The sequence below is a fragment of the Triturus cristatus genome, chromosome 7 (assembly GCF_964204655.1).
Source record: "Triturus cristatus chromosome 7, aTriCri1.1, whole genome shotgun sequence".
NCBI classification, from domain to species: domain Eukaryota; kingdom Metazoa; phylum Chordata; class Amphibia; order Caudata; family Salamandridae; genus Triturus; species Triturus cristatus.
In genome coordinates, this window is record NC_140590.1 from 1,354,220,263 (window position 1) to 1,354,240,299 (window position 20,037).

The 20,037-nt window shown below is 48.8% G+C and overlaps 1 protein-coding gene across 8 annotated transcripts in view; it reads right to left on the bottom strand.

The window, feature by feature from the left end:
- RBM39 (RNA binding motif protein 39) overlaps positions 1-20,037 on the bottom strand; it is a 564,082-nt gene that overhangs the window by 106,177 nt on the left and 437,868 nt on the right. For all 8 annotated transcript variants that reach the window (XM_085619028.1, XM_085619029.1, XM_085619035.1 and 5 more), the window contains one exon: positions 1,613-1,763. In XM_085619028.1, coding sequence (XP_085475154.1) covers positions 1,613-1,763 — 151 coding nt within the window. The remainder of the gene's footprint in view (positions 1-1,612; positions 1,764-20,037) is intronic.

Consider the following 20,037-nt stretch of genomic DNA (forward strand, 5'->3'; position numbering starts at 1 on the left):
CACTTCATGCAAGTCGGTGCGTGGAAATTTAGCACGACATTCTGGGCTGAGTTTTAAAGGAGTCTGTTCCCGACGGCCAGCCACGAGTTTTCCGATCAAAGTTGTTTTGAGTTGAGACGATACGCGAAGAATGGGAAGCCGCGATCTATAACTATACAGTCAAGGGTAGTGGATTGTGCGTCAAAGGGGTCCGAGAAACGGTGCCGAACCGGAGCGCAGCAATACACATCCAAACCAGATGGCGGAAAACAATCTAAACATGGAGTCGATGCCCATGCGCACGATCACCGGAAGGAGGAGTCACCTACCTCGTGACTGGAAAGACTTCTTCTAAGAAAAACAAAGTGCAATTATCCGGACCCAACATTAGATGGCGAGCTATGCACAGCATGTGATCTACAGCTCACATTACTCGAACACTCTATGTCTTTACTGCACTTATGTCCAAGAATGGATTTAGACATTGTAGGGATACAGTGCTCATGCAACTGTACCCTCTCCTGGGGCCTATAGCACCCTGCTAGTAGGGGGGACTTACCTAGGCCCCAGGCAGTGGGTTGCAGGCATGGCACATACCGATTCACTCTTTTCTGCACCAAAACACGCAGCCTGCAATGGCAGGGAGTGTGTGTTAAGGTGCAGGGTCCATAAGGGTGGCACAATAGGTGATGCAGCCCTTAGAGGCCTTCCCTGGTCACAGTGCCCTTGGCACCCATGGTACCTTTTACAAGGGACTGCAATGTGCAAGAGAGGTGCCAATTGGGGGTACTATGTACAGTTTTGGAAAAGAACACAGGCTCTGGGAACCTGATAGACAGGGACCCAGGGCACAGAGTGCATCAGTACTCTGGCAAAAGGGGGGGTTCCTGCAAAAGAAACCCAGCTTCCAACACCTTGTGCCATGGTGATTCTTAGCTTTTGTCTGCACCAAAACACAGTGTGCAATGGCAGTGTGCATGTGTTTGGTGAAGGATCGCAGAGGTTTGCATAACACATGCTGCAGCCCTTAGAGAACCTCTCTGGTCACAAGGCCCATGGTACCCCTGGTTCCTTTTACAAGGGACATAAACAAAACTCAGGCACAGTGGTGTGGGTGGCTGGATGCAAAGTCTCAGCATATTATGCTTTTGGGTATTGCAATCAAGTCTTCTTCTGGTGTTCTCCACTGCATGAACACCCCTTTAGCTACCTGCAGATTTAGTTCCCACTTGTGTGAGACATTTTCCAATCCTAGCAGGTGTATTGCGGTTATGGTTATCCTGTGTATAGTTCATCTCCAAATTTCATGAGCATAAAATTATGTTCCTTCTTGTTTGAGGTTTTGTTGTCCATTTGGACTTGTACTGCCTTCCCCCACACCTATGTTTTGAAGGCTTTTAGGCATACACACAACTTACATTCTCAGTTTATGGATTTAACTATGCTAATACATTTTTTAAAACTTGCCTTTTGAAACATACATTAGAGAGAAAAAAACGTCAATGTATATACAATTCAATTTTTCTGTTAGTTTCTTGCGACTACCCCATCCACAAGACCAAGTGGCACACTGAAAAAAGCACACCCAAAATAGACCTATTTAGAAGAAAATAATTCATTTACATCAACTTACGTTTGAGGATTGAACATGTTGGAAAGTTGAAAGCATTGCGTTGCAAGTGGCTGTGAAGAAGATTGTGCTGCTGCAGCAGAGACTTGAACTGAAGAAATTGCTGCGGCAGCAGCTGAAGCAGAGGCAGCAGCAGCTGCAGCTACAGCCAGTGCTGTTTTTTTTAACAAAAAAAACAGAAAAGCAAGTTTAGCATGCCAGTTTTACCATCACCTTCATCTTAACATTATTAACTTAATAGAAAAGCCGTACATTAACATGTTGTACCTTCACTATATATTCATACTGCATAATCTTTACAATTTATGGTGTCAGTCATAAATTAGACATTTTCCATTACTAAAGCATTGGTTGAATGGTACAGTAGACTACCAGCTACAACAGAATAAAGACACCAATCTATACAAAGGACTTGCATTAGACAAGAGCAAGCAAACTGTCAGTTTGCAGAAAACGCTGTTGAAACAGTCACTTTAATCCATCACACACAGCTGACTTTACATATGAAAGCTGGCATCCACGTGGACTGTGTGGATAAAAATGGTGTTAATCTAGTAAAAAAGTTCAAAATTACTAAAAGGCAAAGGTTTCATTTAAAAATTAAAACCAGGACCTAGAGTAGTATAGAGTATGGCAATGTGGTTAGTGTAAATGCCAATTTAGAATGATGATTTGATTAGGAATGAAATTTTATTTTTTAAGTAAGCCACCAATTTAAGTTATGCTAACCAGAAAGCCTATTTCAAAGCCAAATCTTGACTCCTCATTATCCCCAATAATAAACCAAGTCCTATGGAGACCTATGCTTAACCTAACCTCTAACCGTACCACACTGCCAAACTATAATCCTCCGCTTCAATTTAATCATAACTTACCCTAACAATAAACCTTCCCCAACCTTTTTGGTAAACCTCATTAGAACGCTAACCTTTTCATTAAATTACACTAATACGTCAGCATTTTGAATGTCTGAACTTTTTCAAACTTTCATTGACTCCTGTGTTTGCGCCCTATGTTACTGCTGTCAAGCTACTGGTTATCAAAATTTCAATTGTATGGCCTTCCTACAGAACTCTTTGAGCTAATCACAGGCAGAAATTGAAGGCATTCAAATCGCTTGCTAGTTCTTTTAATTATAACGCAGAGAGCACGTCTAGGGTAACTTTCTAAGCACGCAGCACAATTGTTTGATTTATTAAGACACCTAAAGAAAACAAGCCCGAAACATTCTGTAGGCCAACACAAACTTAAACACTGCCTGGGAAAGATTACATTTTTGCCATTAATTATTTGGATACTAGCCAGTAAGTTTAATAAGTGAGCAGAAACAAAAGTTTAAAAATGAACAATGGCATACAACAGTGAAGTTGCTTTGAACATTTAAAAATTCAAACGCACATTGTCTGCTGCACTACAGGATGGTAAAAGGAATATGCTACTTACCAGTATGCATCTGTTCTTGGCATGTAGAGCTGCAGATCTACACACTTGCATAGATCGCCATCTGGTGTTGTGCCCGGATGTTTGCAGTTTGTCTTTCTTCTTGGAAAGTCTTTGGAAGTCACGAGGTCGGTGACTCCTCCTTTGGATCGTATTGCGCATGGGCTTCGGCTCCATCCTCAGATTGTTTTTCGCCAGCAGGGAAAGATGGAGCATAGTAATAACAGTAAAGAAACCCATGTGTGTTGTATCTAAATAAGATAGACTGGAACAGATACAGGTAGCCGGGGAGGCGGGTGTAGATCTGCAGCTCTACATGCCAAGAACAGATGCATACTGCTAAGTAGCATATTCCGTTCGAGGCATATGAGCTGCAGATTACACACTTTTGCATAGACTATATAGCAGTTCCCAACCTTAGCGGCGACCACCGGTATCTGTTGCAGGGGTTTGAAATAATGTTTTTAGTACAGCCTGGCCCACACTAGCTTGCTGCTTGGTTTGCACATCTACACAGTAATGTTTTGTGAAAGTGTGCGGTGTTGACCATGTAGCTGCTTTGCAGATATCCTCTAATGGGATGTTCCCTAGAAAAGTCATGGAAGCCCCTATCTTCCGTGTAGAATGGGCTTTAGGGGGAACGGATAGCGTTTGTTTTGCCTTGTGGTAGCAAATCTGGATGCATTTTTCAATCCACCTAGCTATCCCTGATTTTGAGATGGGGTTGCCCTTGTGTGGTGGAGAGAAAGACAAACAGTTGTTTGGTCTTTCTGAAAGGTTGTGTTCTTTGGATATAGTAAAGTAAGGCTTGTTTAACATCTAGCGTGTGTAGAGCCCTTTCTGCAACAGTCTGAGGTTGCGAGAAAAATACTGGTAATTCTACAGATTGGTTTAGGTGAAAAGGGGAAATGACTTTAGGTAGGAATTTTGGGTTGGTACGGAGAACAACCTTGTTCTGGTGCATTTGAAGAAAAGGTTCTTGTATGGTAAGTGCTTGTATCTCACTGACCCTTCTAAGGGAAGTGATGGCTACAAGGAAAGCTGTTTTCCATGTGAGGAATTGCAGTTCGCATTTATGCAAGGGTTCAAAAGGCGGTCCCATTAGCGTTGTGAGCACTATATTTAAGTTCCACACAGGTGAGGGTGGTACTCTGGGGGGAATTATTCTTTTGAGGCCTTCCATGAAGGCTTTAATGGCAGGTACTCTGTAAAAGTGATAGGTGCTGCCTGTTTTGTAGGTAAGCTGCATTTGCTGCGAGGTGTAGCCGAATGGAGGTATAGGCTAGATTACACCTTTGTAGGTGTAGTAAGTAGCATATGATGTGTTGTATAGACACGTCTAGAGGATGGATTGTGTTATGGCAATAAACAACAAATCTTTTCCACTTGGCAGCGTAGCAGGCTCTAGTGGTAGGGCGTCTAGCATCTCTGATGACGTTCATACAGTTGGTGGAAGGTTTAGGTATCCGAATTCTAGGATTTCAGGAGCCAGATCGCAAGGTTGAGCTGAGCTGGGTCCGGATTCCTGATCTCTCCATGGTTGTGGGTTAGAAGGCATGGTGAGAGGTGTCGCTTTTGGTGTGGTACTACCGAGAGTTCCAGCAGCGTGGTGTACCACGGTTGTCTGGCCCATGTTGGAGCTACTAGGATCAGTGTGAGGGAATGCTGTTGTAGCTTTCGCACCACTAATGGAATTAGTGGGAGAGGTGGAAAAGCGTACGCAAATTTGCCTGACCAGTTCATCCATATCACATTTCTTTTGGACAATGGGTGTCGGTATCTGGCAGCGAAGCTTTGGCATTTTTTGTTTTCGTGGGTGGCGAAGAGGTCTATCTGTGGATGCCCCCACATTTGAAAGAACGGGTGAAGAACCTGCGAGTGTAGTTCCCACTCGTGGATCTGTTGCTTCTGTCTGCTGAGCAGATCTGCCATGGTGTTTGACTCCTGGAACATGCTGGGCTAGGAGAAAGATTTTGTGTGGAATTGCCCATCTCCATATGCTCTGTGCTAATTGAGAGAGCTGTGGAGAGTGTGTGCCGCCTTGTTTTTGAATACAATACATGGCCGTCATGTCTGTGCGAATGAGGACTGCCTTGCCTGAAATCCGTGGTTGAAAGGATTTTAGGGCTAGAAAGATTGCTAGTAACTCCAGATGGTTGATATGGAGTAACTTTTGTTGAGGCGTCCATGTGCCCTGCACTGTGAGGTGTAATAGGTGAGCTCCCCAGCCCGAGAGCGATGCGTCCGTTGTTAGTATTATCTGGGGAACCGGGTCCAGGAACGGTCGACCTTTGGAAAGGTTTGTGGTGTTCCACCACTGCAGAGAGCGATGGGTATGACCGTCTACCAACACGAGATCGGTCAGTTGCCCTTGGGCCTGGTTCCATTGGTGCGCTAAGCACTCTTGGAGTGGACGCATCTGGAGTCTTGCGTGAGGCACTATGAAAATGCAAGAGGCCATCATCCCTATCAGTTGCATAAACACTCTTGCTGGAAGGGAGTGTTGAAGTACGAATTTTTGTCGCAACGCCTGAATGCTTGCAATCCTGGCCGGATTGGGTTAGGCTATTGCTTTTGAGGTGTCTATGGTGGCACTGAGGTATTGTTTTGTGTGTGATGGTACCAGGTGGGATTTTTGGTGGTTCACCGTGAAGCCTAGTTGGTGAAGTAGTTGGATTGTAGTGGCGGTGTGGTGTACACATTGGTTGTATGAAGTGGCTTTTATCAGCCAGTCGTCCCAGTATGGGAAGACGTGAATGTGCTGTCTTCTGAGGTGTGCCGCCACTACCGCTAGGCACTTGGTGAATACCCGTGGTGCTCTTGTGACTCCGAATGGAAGCACCTTGAACTGATAGTGTTGTCCGTCCACTACAAATCTGAGGTACTTTCTGTGAGCATTGTGTACCGGAATGTGGAAGTATGCGTCTTTCAAGTCCAGTGTGGTGAGAAAGTCGTTCTGGGAGAGGAGCGGAAGCACCTGCTGAAGCGTTACCATGTGAAAATGGTCTGAGTGTATGTATGTGTTTAGGGGCCGGAGATCTAGAATAGGTCGTAGAGTCTCGTCCCTTTTTGGTATTAGAAAATATAGGGAGTAGACCCCTAAATTTTGCTGATTGACGGGAACTTGTTCTATTGCCTGTTTTTGCAGGAGGGAGATTACCTCCTGCTTTAGTAATGTGGAATGTTCTTGTGACATTGGGCGTTGCCTGGGTGTAATGTTTGGGGGGGGGGGGGTCGTAGATGTTAATTCCAGGCAGTATCCTGACTGAATAATTTGGGTCACCCATCTGTCTGAGGTTATGGTCTCCCAGACATGAAGGAAATGTTGAAGTCTGCCCCCGACCGGAGTGGGATGGTCTCGATGGAGCGTGGGGAAGTCATTGGGTAGGCGTGTGGCAGAGCGTGCGGTATTTGTTTTGCCTCTGCCTTCATTATTGTTGCCCCTATAGCCGCCTCTTTGATAACCCCTTGTGAAGGTGGACTGAGTGGGGGATTTGTAGGAAGTGGACGCGTTATCTGAGGAGTAGCCTCTAGATGTACTCCGAAAGGAAGAGCGGCAAAAAAAAGAGCGCCTAGGAGGGTGTGACTGTAGGGTTCCCATGGACTTCGCCGTATCTGTGTCCTTCATTTTTTCGAGGGCCTCATCTACCTTTGGGCCGAATAGGTGTTCCTGGTCAAAGGGATGATTAAGGATGGAGGCTTGTACCTCTGGTTTAAATCCGGATATTCTTAGCCAAGCATGGCGACGGAGGAGGACGCTAGTATTAATGGCCCTGGAGGCTGTGTCTGCTGCATCTAAGGCATAGCGTATAGAGCTGTTAGTGATTGTCTTACCCTCTTGAATTAATTCATTGGCCCTAGTTGTATATTCTTCAGGGAGGTGGTGCATTATGTTTTCCAATTCATCATAATGTGCCCTATCATATCTGGCCAATAGCGCTTGGGTGTTGGCGATACGCCATATATTGGCTGCCTGTGACGCAGTGCGCTTTCCTGATGCGTCCAGTAGCTTTGACTCTTTGTCAGGTGGTGGTGCTCCGCCTGATGCCTGGGAATGTGTTCTTTTTCGTGCAGTGGAAACCACTATGGAATCTAGGGGCGCTGGCCCTTTGATATAGGCGGGATCTGTGGGGGCAGCTTTGTATTTTTTTTCTATGCATGGGTTAATGACCCTGGCCCTAACTGGGTCTTTAAAAACCTCTGGCGCATGCTTTACCACCCCCTTAAGCATAGGTAGTATGGAGGTAGACCTATGTGTGGTATCAAATGTGTCGAGGAGGAAATCCTCCTCCACTGGGTTAGTGTGCAACTCTACCCCGTGATAGTGTGCCGCCCTTTGAAGTAGATGGTGGAACCCTAATGAGTCTTCCGGTGGAGATGGTCTGGAAGGGTAAAGGTCATCTTGTGGGACGTCGGGGATATCTGGGTTATTGTAGTCGTCCTATGGGTCTGGGGATCCTGTAGGGGTGGGGTCTTGGGGCACATCCCCTATATCGTGATATGGGTCCCCCTGATCATCATCGTCTGGAGATGGGGTCGGAGAGCGATGAGATGGGGGTGGAGAGGGGGGTGAGGTGGAGAGGGTGGAGGAGGTGGAGAAGGTATTCTGAAAGGAGAGGTAGCAGAGTCCTTCCTCTTTGGAGGTGGAGCTGGTTTGTCCAAATGTCTCTTGTTGGAGGAGTGCCAAATGTCCAGTTTTTGGATCCATGGTGAGAGTCTTTTGCAAGGGATCCGGTGTAAATAGTTGCTGTGAAAGCGTTTGGTCCGTCGGCGTCGAAGACGTCGGGGCCGATGTCTTTTTAGGCTTTTCCGTGCTAGTGTGCTTAGCACCGGATTTGGGATCCTGCGATTTCTTGGTTGACGCCGAGATGGACTTCGGCTTGGAAGTGTCGGTGCCGAGGGCCTTATGGGGTTTGGTCGGTACCGAAGATGGCGTTGGTACGGAAGAGCTGGGTTTCGACCCCGAAGGCTTCGGTGCGGAGCTCGGTGTCGAGGTAGAGGTCGGTTTCTTTTTTGGTGCCGAAGTGTGTTTCTCGGCACTGCTGGTAGGCTGGCTCGAGTTCGAGCCGCCGGAAGGCTTACTTGGCTTCTTCACCAGGCCCGAAGGTGGGGTGTGTGAAGCAGCATCTCCGGTCTTGCTTAGGCCCAGAGGCGAAGGCGTGACTGAAGCCTTTGTGGGTGTTGGCGCGGGTGAGGGGGGGGTGGTATAGTACTCACGACCCTGTGCGCCGGAGTGATGTCTTCCACATCGGATTCGGCCGCCTCGGAAGCACTGACTAGGTAGTCTTCGGTGTGCTGCTGCCCTGGATCTTCGATGTAGTCTCCGAAGATATCGACTGGAACGGAGGTCGAGGAGTGTGCCATGTTCCTTCTGTCTCTTCGGACTCGAATAGTCTTTTTCAATCGGGAAGACATACAGGCCGGACCGTCTTGAGCCTCGTGTTCAGGGGAGAGGCAGAGGTTGCATACCTCATGAAGATCAGTGTGGGGGAATATGGACCCACATCGAGGGAACTTCTTGAATGGAGTTCTATACATCAGCCGGGACCGGAGCTTGGGTAGGCCCGAAGGCCGCCGTCGACAAATGGAACTGAGGATTTGTCGATGAGAAGGTGCGTTGATTGAGATCGCGATCAAAATACCGCGATTTGAGGTGAGGATTCCGCTTCGATCGTCGAACTGGAAAATGTTCGGAACCGGAGCGCAAAGATTACATCCAAGCCTGAGGGCGGAAAAAAACAATCTGAGGATGGAGCCGAAGCCCATGCGCAATAGGATCCAAAGGAGGAGTCACCGACCTCGTGACTTCCAAAGACTTTCCAAGAGGAAAAACAAACTGCAAACATCCGGGCCCAACACCCGATGGCGATCTATGCAAAAGTGTGTAATCTGCAGCTCTTATGCCTCGAACATAAAGTAATCAAATAAGCATGTAAGTGTATGAAAAAATGAACATATTGCCAATCAATCCCATCTTAAAAGCGCAACTTCAATTTGGAGTTAATTATAAAGTGATCTCTACCATGAGACTTGTTATCTAAAGCAGCAGTGCTACCAAGTTACCACTATAATTCAATTGCAGATGTTCTAGGCTGCAATCAGCCTTAGGCTCTCTGTGGAAACCATTTCCAATGAAACTGTACAAAATGTAACCGTGATATTCTGCATATAAGTGGACTTGATATTCTGCATACAAGTTGACTTTTTCTAATTATCCCGCACATCATGCATTCAAATATTTACATGCCATATTGATTTCAGGTGGAAGGAATGAGTACAGAAATAGCTACCTTTAAGGATGCTTCTGTACTGATAAAAAGGCAGATGTCGAGAACTAACAGATTATAGGCCTGCAAATGAGGCAGGACTGGATACTCCTTTTAAGTGGTTAATTAAAGCTGTGCACCGCTCAGTATCGTGCAGGTACCAGACAAAAACATTTTTCATACTCCTTGGTGCCCTCAAATTGGAGCCATTTAGACAGAGCTGCTCCAATATAGCAAGGGGTTAATTCAGCCAGAAGCAGCAAGAATCTTGCTGATCAATCAAGTGACTAATATCCGCAAAAAGGATGCTAGTAGCTCACTGGGCAGTTCTACAGATATACCAGAAATCACAACATGGTCTGGAAGATTGTTTACAGTCGGCTTGTTTGAAACTAGGGCCCAGATTATTTATTACCTCAGTGGTGTGTGTAGGAAAGAGCTCCTTTCTTACATGCTCACCCCCATTTTTTGGCTGGTAATTGATGCGATTTAGACAGGAAGTGCACTGGGTTCCTGCTAACCAGGTCCCCAGTGCCAGATTACTTTCCCAAAACTGTGCAATTGTACCCGAATTGGCAAAACCTTTTGGCCCTGCCTGTAAGCCCCATGTAAGTATTACCTAGGGCAAGGAGGCTAAAGAGGGTCCTTAAGGGCTGCAGCATGAATTGTGCCACCCTAAAGGACCCCTCACTAAACATATACAGACTGCCACTGCAAGCTGCGAATCTTGGTGAAGACAAATGTGAAAACATGACATAACTCCTCCTTGTGTGCCATGTGTACAGACACTGCATGCAGTAGAGGCAAGTCACCCCTACTACAGGCATTACAGCCCTAAGGAAGGGTGCACTATACTACATCTGACGACATAACTGTATGAGCAGGTATACCTCTGTGCTGGGCAGCTCTATTGCTGCCAGTACAAGTGAACAGGGAAGCCATTTCAAGTACATTTACTGGAAACTGGTGAAAACGAGCTCCCCAGTAACATGATGCCTTCACAGAAAATAAGTATGTTTGGTATCAAAAATCTTGTATTAACAAACCCACACTGATGCCAGTTTTAGATTTATTAATACATGCACAGAGAGAACCTTTGAGATGCACCCTGAAAACCTACCAACTACTGGTGTGCTGACTGACTGGTTTTCACCAGCCTGCCACCACAAACTAGTCTATGACACCCATGGGTGAGGGCCTTTGTTCTCAGGAGGTCAGAAACAAAGTCTAATCAGGCAGTGGGTGTTTACATCCCCTCTCCCATGATGACCTGAGGATTAGCATTCCAAGGAGCCCTCTTGTATGCCATTATGGCTTCCCTCAAAGGAGAGGAAGCTTAACTCCCTTTGTCCAGAGCCCTTTGGCACATGGACTTGAGGGAAAATTAGCTAGTCACATAGGCGTGCCCCCTCCCCCCAGTCCAGTACCACCCCTAAGGTGGGGTACTTGAAGTTGAGGGGACTTTTCAAAGTCAGCCATCTTGGTGACTGCAAACGTAGAAACTCTGGGACAGGGTTATGCCCACTTCCCACAGGAAGTGGTCATATAGAGGGCATAGTGACCTTGGTAGGTAGCCCACTGGCTACTACCCTACGCTCCCCCAACGCGCCTAAATGCAGTATTTAGGGGAGGCCCTGGCACCAGGAAATCAGATCCTGCTGACTGATGGAAGACAATGAAGAGCCACGAAAGCTAAGACTGAAGAGCAACTGACTTGGCAACGTACTCTACCTGAATGCTGTACTTGTTTTTCATTCAATAGGATAACACTGCAGCTTCTGAAAAATGCAAGTATCGACTTTTTAAACGTAAAAATAATTTCTTTTACAAGAAGTACTTACCAGATCGTATTGATTCTGGTGCCTAAATATATATGAAGACGCTGGTTATTTTTATAAATTGAGGTGGCTCTTCATGAGTCGTGTGCATCATTTATGGACTATTGTGTGCATTTGCAGATGTCTAACACTCCTCTCTGATAAGCCTCAGGCTGCTCGACCACACTACTCCCTAGAAGAGCACCATAGGATTGCTACAGCAAGCCCCTCCACTTATTAAGGGAATATCTTGACTTTTTGCACAGTATACCTCTTTTGGTATACTATATAGTAAGTTAGCTTCCTACAGTTTGTATAAGCCACAAGCCAATTGTAGGTGCTCCATGTTTATATTTCATAATAGAGTGTGTGTTCCACTGGTTTAGATGATGACGTATACTGTATACTAGGGTACAACCTGTAAGCAGTTGAGAAACTGCGTTTAAGTTATACAGGCGATTTTTAAACAATATTTATAAGTATGCAAAATTGACACTTAGAAGAAATTGCACAGAAAAACAGTCAATGGTTTCCTATGGGAGTTAGTGGCAAGTACAGTCGTAAGTACTTTTCAGGTTCAGTGCTAGCCACCAAGGTCCAGCACTGGGATCTCTCCTAACAGCAGGTAAGTATTCCCGTTTTTGTTACTCGGTTGAATTTAAGTGAATATTTTAAAGTTTAGAAACTCCACACTTAGAAGAAATTTCAAGAGAAACCAGTCAATGTTACCCTATGGAAGAAAAGTGAGTTATCGGCTTTTGGGTAAGTACTCGACTGGCAGAGTTAAAGTTCTGGGCATAGACTCAGGGGTCTCCCATGGTCAGGTAAGTACAGTTGTTACACCCTCAGCGGCACAGGGGCAGCCGGGTGCAGAGTGAATTAGGCCCAATGTTAACATATGGGAGGCAAGGGGCCCTAGGTTGGTGGCTGCTGACTAGCAGGCTATGCGGCTGTGGGAGCTGGGCTCCTGGTCACTTGCTCAGACCAAATGGGGAAGTAGGTAGGAGTAGAAGTTGCACTACCAGGGCCACTCGGGTGGCTGGGTGCTTTTGAGCCTTCGGGCGCTCAATGGATTGCAATGGAAAAGCTCAAGGACGAACAAAGGCTGCAAGCACGGGGACGAAGATTCTTCAGGTGTGCCCACCCCTTCGAGAGGTAAGTTGGGTAGTTGGAGGATAGGTAGGTACCCCGGGATTGGGCACAGGGGGCCGCCGGGTGCAGGGGTGCCTTTTGGTGTCGGGAAATCTTACACTCTGTTGATCGCGGTTGGGGGGTACCTGGTTCTGAGGCTGCAGGCATCATCAGGAGCGTAGAGGTGGGTCCTTGGGTGCTGGATTCGGGGTCACAGTCGCCGGGGGGACGTCCTCGGGGTCTTTGTTCACTCCGGCCCTGGCCAGGCTTGGCGGGTGCAGAGTGTGCAGGGTTCGCGGTTCCAGGCTGATGCCAGGGATTAGAAGCTGATTTTGAGCAGAGCCTCTGCACATGGGAGAAGGTGCTTAGAGCTAAAAGGTAGCCAGGTCCTCCGGGGTTTGTGAGGTTGCTGGCCACTAGAGGTGCCGGGATGTAGCAGGAGCAGGTTCGAGGGTCGACAGGCCGGTAGGGCTGGGGCCAAAGCAGTTGGTGTCTTCCTCTTCTTAGCAGGTGCACGGCAGGTCTTCTTTCTTCTTGCTCTTCTTTGTTTTTCAGAATCTGTAATCTAAGGAAGGAAGGTTCAGGGTGCCCCTAAATACTAGATTTAGGGGCGTTACAGGTAGGTAAAGGGCAGGGACAAATGGGTCCATGTCCTTGGGTGGGTACACCCCCTATTCTGCCACTCTCCTGTGGGAGGGGGGCAGTAGCCTAGTCCTGATAGGGCAGGGCTTCCCATCTTCAAGATGGCGAGGGCCCGGAGATGTGCTTCACCTCACCTCCCCCACCTGAGGGGTGGGGTTGGCAGGCTGGCACATCCCTGTCCTTATTTGGGGTTTCCGGCCAGGCTTCCCGCCAGAGTGGGGGGCAGCAAGTGGCCTAGGGAAGCTCACAGAGGTGGCATGCCTTTGAGGCATCCCCCTGTCCATCCTGGGGGAGGAGACCGAGCACCTCGCCCAGGATGTGCATTGTTGCAGGCCCAGGAGAGCAGGGACTCTCCTACCCAGGGGTCCAGCAACAGGTCTGCTGTGTGGCAGCCTAGGCAGCCTGTCAGACCAGACGTGGATTGTAGGTTAGGTTTCAGGGGGCATCTCTAAGATGCCCTCTGTGGTGCTTTGTACATTAAATCCCACAATGGCATCAGTGCGGGTTTAATGTGCTGGTAAGTTTGATATCAAACTTCACAGTCTTCAGTGTTGCCATTATGGTGCTGTGGAGTTCGTGTTTGACTAGCTCTCAGCACCAGGTACTCTTAAATGGCAGCACCGCACTTACAGTGCCCAGGAATGGACTTGGGTACTGTAGGGGCACAGGGCTCATGCTCCTTTGCCCACACCACTGGCATAGGGCACCCAGCTAGTGGGGTGGCTAATGTATGCCAGGGCAGTGTAGGTGGTGGGCATGGCACACAGGGATGTGTGCTATGTCGACTTTGTTTTGTCTTGTACCCAGACACTCAGCATGCAAGGGCAGTGTGTGTGTGTTAGGGTACAGGGCCTCTAAGGGTGGCACAATGAGTGTTTCAGCCCTTCGAGGCCTTCCCTGGCCACAAGGCCCTGGGTACCAGTTACCAGGGGCTGACATGTGGCCAGGGTTTGCCAATATGGGTTTGAGGTTTTTAGGGAAGGAACATAGGCCCTGGGCACCTGATTGGCAGGAATCCAGGGCACACTCAAAGTACATTCAGCAAAAAGTGGGGGCACACCATGCAAGAAAGATGGCATTTTCACACACGTCCTGCCGACCCACCGGTGTCACCTGTGGTTCACGGTAGGCCTAGAGCACTTTCAGTTTGCCGTGCTCCCCTTCGACCTTACCAGTGCCCCTCGGGTGTTCACGAAAGTGTTGGCGGAGCTCGCAGCTCAGGGGTTCCAGTCTTCCCCCTATCTCGACTACTGTTGAAGGCGGGCTCGCCCCAGGCATTCGTCTCCCACCTCCAGACTACGGCCGACCTCCTGCATTTGCTGGGGTTCTCCATCAACATGCCGAAGTCGCACCTGAGCCTCTCTCAGAAGATCCCCTTCATCGGAGCAGGTCTGGATTCGACGCAGTTTCCGGTTCATCCTCCTGAGCAGCGGTTCAGGGATATTCAGGCTATTATTCCGATCTTTCAGCCTCTATCCCGGGTTTCAGTCAAGATGACCCCCGGCTCCTGGGCCTCATGGCCTTCTTCATCCTGCAACATACCAAATGGCATATGCAGGCTCTGCAGTGGGACCTGAAGTTCCAGTGGGCACAGCATCAGGGCAACTTGTCTGATCCTGTCCAGATCTCGGAGGGCACTGCACGACAAATGCAGTGGTGGCTCACGAACCAGCATTGGGTCAGTGGCAGATCCCTCTCCCTTCCCCAACCGGAGCACACAGTGGTGACGGATGCGTCCCTCCTGGGATGGGGTGGCCACTTGGGAGAGGCGGAGATCAGAGGCCTTTGGTCTCCATTGAAGTCCCGACTCCATATCAATCTTTTGGAGCTTCGGGCGATCCTACTTTCACTCAAGGCATTCCTTCCCTCTGTCTGGGGAAGTGTGGTGCAGGTGTTCACGAACACCACCGCCATGTGGCATTGCAATAAACAGGGCGGGGTGGGGTCGTGGACGCTATGTCAGGAGAGACTGTGCCTCTAGACATGGCTGTAACAAGGCATTACCTTGGTGGTTCAACATCTGGGCGAGGTGCTAGGTCTCCTCCCCCAGGATGGACAGGGGGAAGCTTCAAAGGCATGCCACCTCGGTGAGCTTCCCCAGGCCACTTGCTGCCCCCACTCTGGCCGGAAGCCTGGCCGGAAACCCCAAATAAGGACAGGGGATGTGCCAGCCTGCCAACCACACCCCTCAGGTGGGGAGGCGAGGGGAAGCACATCTCCGGGCGCTCGCCATCTTGAAGATGGGAGGCCCTGCCCAATCAGGACTAGGCTACTGCCCCCCTTCCACAGGAGTGTGGCAGGATAGGGGTGTACCCACCCCAGGGGAGGGACCCATTGGTCCCTGCCCTTTACTTACCTGTAACGCCCCTAAATATAGTATTTAGGGGCACCCTGAACCTTCCTTCCTTAGATTCCAGATTCCGAAAAACAAAAAAGAGCAAGAAGAAAGAAGACCTGCAGTGCAGCTGCTAAGAAGAGGAAGACACCAACAGTCGACCCTCAAACCTGCTCCTGCTACAACCCGGCACCTCTTGTGGCCAGCAACCTCACAAACCCCAGAGGACATGGCTTCCTTTTGGCTCTAAGCACCTGGGACTCCCATGAGCAGACGCTCTGCTCAAAACCAGCTTCTAACCCCTGGCATCAGCCTGGAACCGCGAACCCTGCACACTCTGCACCAGCCAAGCCTGGCCTGGCCTGTGCCGGAGACAACAAAAAACCCCGAGGACGTCCCCCCGGCGACTGTGACCCCGAATCCGGCAGCCAAGGACTCACCTCGACGCTCCTGACGCCTGCAGCCTCAGAACCAGGTACCCCCCCCCACCGCGATCAACAGAGGGTAAGATTTGCCAACACCAAAAGGCACCCCTGCACCCGGCACTCTTGCAGCCACCTGTGCCCAAGTCCTGGGTACCTACCTATCCTTTAACTACCCAACTTACCTCTCGAAGTGGTGGTGGCGGCACCAGAAGAATCTTCGTCCCCGAGCTTGCAGCCTTTGTTCAACCAGGAGCTTTCCCATTGAAAACCATTGAGCGCTCGAAGGGTCAAAAGCACCCTGCAACCAGCCGCCTGAGTGGCCCTGGCAGTGCAACCCCTACACCTATCTACTTCTCCGTTTCCCCTGAGCAAGTGACCAGGAGCCCAGCTCCCACAGCCGTGTGGCCTGCTAGTCAGCAGCCACCAACCAAGGCCCCCCTGCCTCCCACAGGATAACATTTGGCCTAACTCACTCTGCACCCAGCTGCCCCTGTGCCGCTGAGGGTGTAACAACTGTACCTACCTGACCCTGGGAGACCCCCGAGTCTGTGCCCAGAACCTTAACTCTGCCAGTCGAGGACTTACCCAAAAGCCGATAACCCAATTTTCCTCCATAGGGTAACATTGACTGGTCTCTTCTGAAATTTCTTCTAAGTGTGGAGTTTCTAAAACTTAAAATATTCACCAAAAATCAACCGAGTAACGAAAACGAAAATACTCACCTGCTATTAGGAGAGATCCCAGTGCTGGATCTTGGTGCCCAGCACTGACCCTAAAAAGTATTCACAACCGTATTACCAATAGCCCAATTTTCTTCCATAGGAAATCATTGACTGTTTTTCTGTGAAATTTCTTCTGTCGATTTTTCCAAACTTCAAATATTATTTAAAAGTCGTATCAACTGTGAAAACGTGATTGCTTACCTGTTTTAGATAGAGGTCCCAGTTCTGAGTCTAGGAACCCAGTACTGGATTACAAAAGTAACGAGAACATACTATACCTGCAACTTGAATTTTCTCCCATAGGGAATCATTGACTGCTTTCTATGAAATTACTTCTAAGTGTCAACTTTTAAAATGGCAAAATATTGCCTAAAAATCATAACAGTAACTAAGTTGACTTTTATCATTTGTTTCTAAGAACTGTCCCAGGACTGAATCTACGATCCAGTCCTGGAGTTACAAAAGTAATCCTGAAAGTAATCTATTGCAAATGACTTGGAACTTCCATTGAGCTCAATGCATTATTGTGTTTGAAATTGTGTTGCCTATTGCACCAACCTGTAACTATCTACAAAAGTCAATTGTATATTGCAAAAGTATTTATATAAAGCATGTCATTCTGAGAAAGTATATTTTAATACCTATTGTTGGTTCTAAAATAAAACAAACAATTTTTTTTATATAAACCATTGGCCTAGAGTTCAGTTATTGAGTGTGTGAGACCATTTTCTGACTGTGTGTGTACAACAAATGCTTTACACTGTACTCTGATACTGCCTCACTGCTCGACCAAGCTACCACTTTAGAGAGTAAGGGTATATCTAACTTTAGCCTCTGCCAAACCTCTGGGGACTATGGACTCTGTACACACTGTACCTATTTGGGAACAGTATACAGAGCCACTTTCTCACAGGACGTGCATATGAAAATATGCGTCCTGCAAGTCCAACGCTACCATCTAGTCTCCAGGGACAAGGGCAGCCAAGACCTGAGCCAAAGTCAACATCTTTAACTTCTCCTTCTGGAGGAAGCGGTTGAGGTTCCTGAGATCCAAGATGGGGTGCAGGCCCCCCTTTCTCCTTCTTTGGGACCAGAAAGTAGTGGGAATAACAACCACGTCCTACTTCTGGCCCAGGAACGCGCTTGATGGCCCCCCTTGGCCAAGAGGGCCGTGACTTCCTGTTAGAGAAGCGCAAAGTGATCCCCCGACATGCAGTGGAACTGAGGTGGCATGGGGGGGGGGGGGGGGGGGGGGGGGGGGGGGGAGTAGCCCCTTCGGACGATTTGAAGGACCCACCTGTCCGAAGTGACAGAACGCCAGTGGAGGAGGTGATGGAGAATCCTGCCGACCACTGGCATTGGGTGCACCCCAAAGCTCGGACTAAGAAGGTTTTGAGGCGGATGCTGCCGAAGTGGACTGTCTCACACGCTGGCCCCCTGTCCCGCCATAGCGGGAACCACATCTGCGGCAAGCAGAGTTTGGTTCTGCGCAGGCTTTTGGCTGAACAAACGTGTCGGGCACCCCTTCCGTGGCCACGAAAGGAACAAAAAACAGTCGTGACCGGGCGCGTGGTGGGGAGACCCAAGGACTTGGCCGAAGCCCAGGAGTCCTTAAAACACTCCAGCACACTATCTGCCTTATCGCCAAATAGGCGGGTTCCATCAACGGGCACGTCCATAAGGGAACTCTGAACATTCCCTGAAAACTCAGTGGACTGTAACCAGGCGTAACGACAGAGGGCTACAGTGGTGGAAATCGCCCTACCCAAAGAGTCCGCGCTGTCTAGTCCACACCGGATGGCAAACTTTGCTGCATCTTTCCCCTCAGTCACAGCTTGGGAAAGCACTGCCCGAACTTCCTCCGGACACTGAGGGAGCGTCTGCACAACCGTGTCCCACACAGCGTGAGAGTTGCATCCCAATAGGCATGCGGTGTTCACCGACCGCAGCCCTAAGCTGGCAGAGGAAAACAGTTGCTTGCCAAACTGTCCCAGCTTCTTATATGCCTTATCCGGCGGGCGGTAAGGAATAAACTTTGGGAGGTGGAGTCTTGGATGACCAGGTTCTCCGGAGTTGGGTGGGTCCTTAAAAAGGGAGGGTCACCAGGGCCGGCCGATGACGCCTGGCCACATTCTTATCCAGTGACCCCCGTGGCTGGCCTAGACCAGGTGCCCATTAACACATCAATTAACGCCTCATTAAACGGTAGCAGAGGCTCCATAGAGCTTGCCGCCGGTTGAAGGACTTCAGTGAGGACGTTGCCATAGGCAGGTCAAGGGCCCAGCTGCTCTACGGAGCACCAGTGTATGTGGCGCCCTTCTCCATGGCCACAGCAGGAAGAGAAAGGAAACCAGGCTCAGAGGAGAGCACAAAACCTTCTTCGACTTCTTCTTATGACGTCTCTTACCCTATTCAGAGTGTGAAGACTTCGACCCAGAGGAGAAATGATGACGGCTCCGCGGTTGGTCCCTTGATCGATCCCTGGATCTCGAACGGCGCGGAGACGACTGCCGGGCCTCCAGAAGCTTACGGGACCGCTCCCGTAGGGCCTTTGGAGCCATGGCCAGACAGTCTGAACATGACCGGGAGTCATGGTCGGGCTCCAAACAGTAGAGAGAAACACCATGGGGGTCGGCCACCGACATCGTACGGCGACAAGCCCCACAGCATTTAAACCCAGGCATCCCTACGTGGCACCAGGAGTCAAAGACTCAAAATAGTGGAGACAAAAGTCTCAAAAAAGTTACGTCAAAAAGTGACTAGGGTACGAGCTCTACCAGGATCTGTGCTTGCTGGCGCAGAAAAAGAAAACTGACGTCAGCGCGCATGGGTGACACCTAAGTAGTCTCCGTGACGTCATCTCGGCACATACGCCAGCGACGGACGTGGAGCCGCACGACGCCACCTTCCGACGTGCAGGGGTACTGCTGATGAAAAACTTTCTGGATCCAGTCTGACGCCTGGCGATATTCTAAGGTAAGGAATCTATCACAAACGTGTCTTTCAGATGGACAGTATCAAGGAAATAGTGGGAGTGGTGTAGCAGCCATTGCCAAGTAGACTGTCAAGTTGCGGTCAAATCATCTATCGGGTCAAAAGTTAAAGATAAATTAAAACAACTACATTGTGGCCTTAACCAATGTGTTATGTATATACATTTACAACTTATTTTTCTTTGAAGAAATCTGAGTCGGAGGACCTGTTGTGACTTCTCCCGTGGTCCAACCGCACCAGCACACTGGCTCCACCTCATTGTTTTTTTTGCTAAGTGGGGTAGTTTATGTGGAGAGCAGTGTTGAAGACAGTATTCTATATATTAAAGGGAGTAAAAAGACAGGCAAATATCTGAACATAGCTTGCTTCTGGGGAGGGTGCATGTGAGTCTATGGCACTACACGCAACAAGCACGGTGACAGGGTAAATGTTTTACATTTGTAGCATGTGTGGATGTAGATGCACATGCTGGGCATAGATTAGCAGCCCACAACTTTTTTTGCACTGATGGTGAAACCTAGGTTTGCTGGTTAAATGTGTGCTAGGTACTGCCATTTGCTGCTGCCTCTTGATCAGCCAATCGCTTAACTATGGAAAGAAATGTATGGCATTTCAGCGCAGGTGCATTGCCAATACCATTAGGTACTTTGTAAATA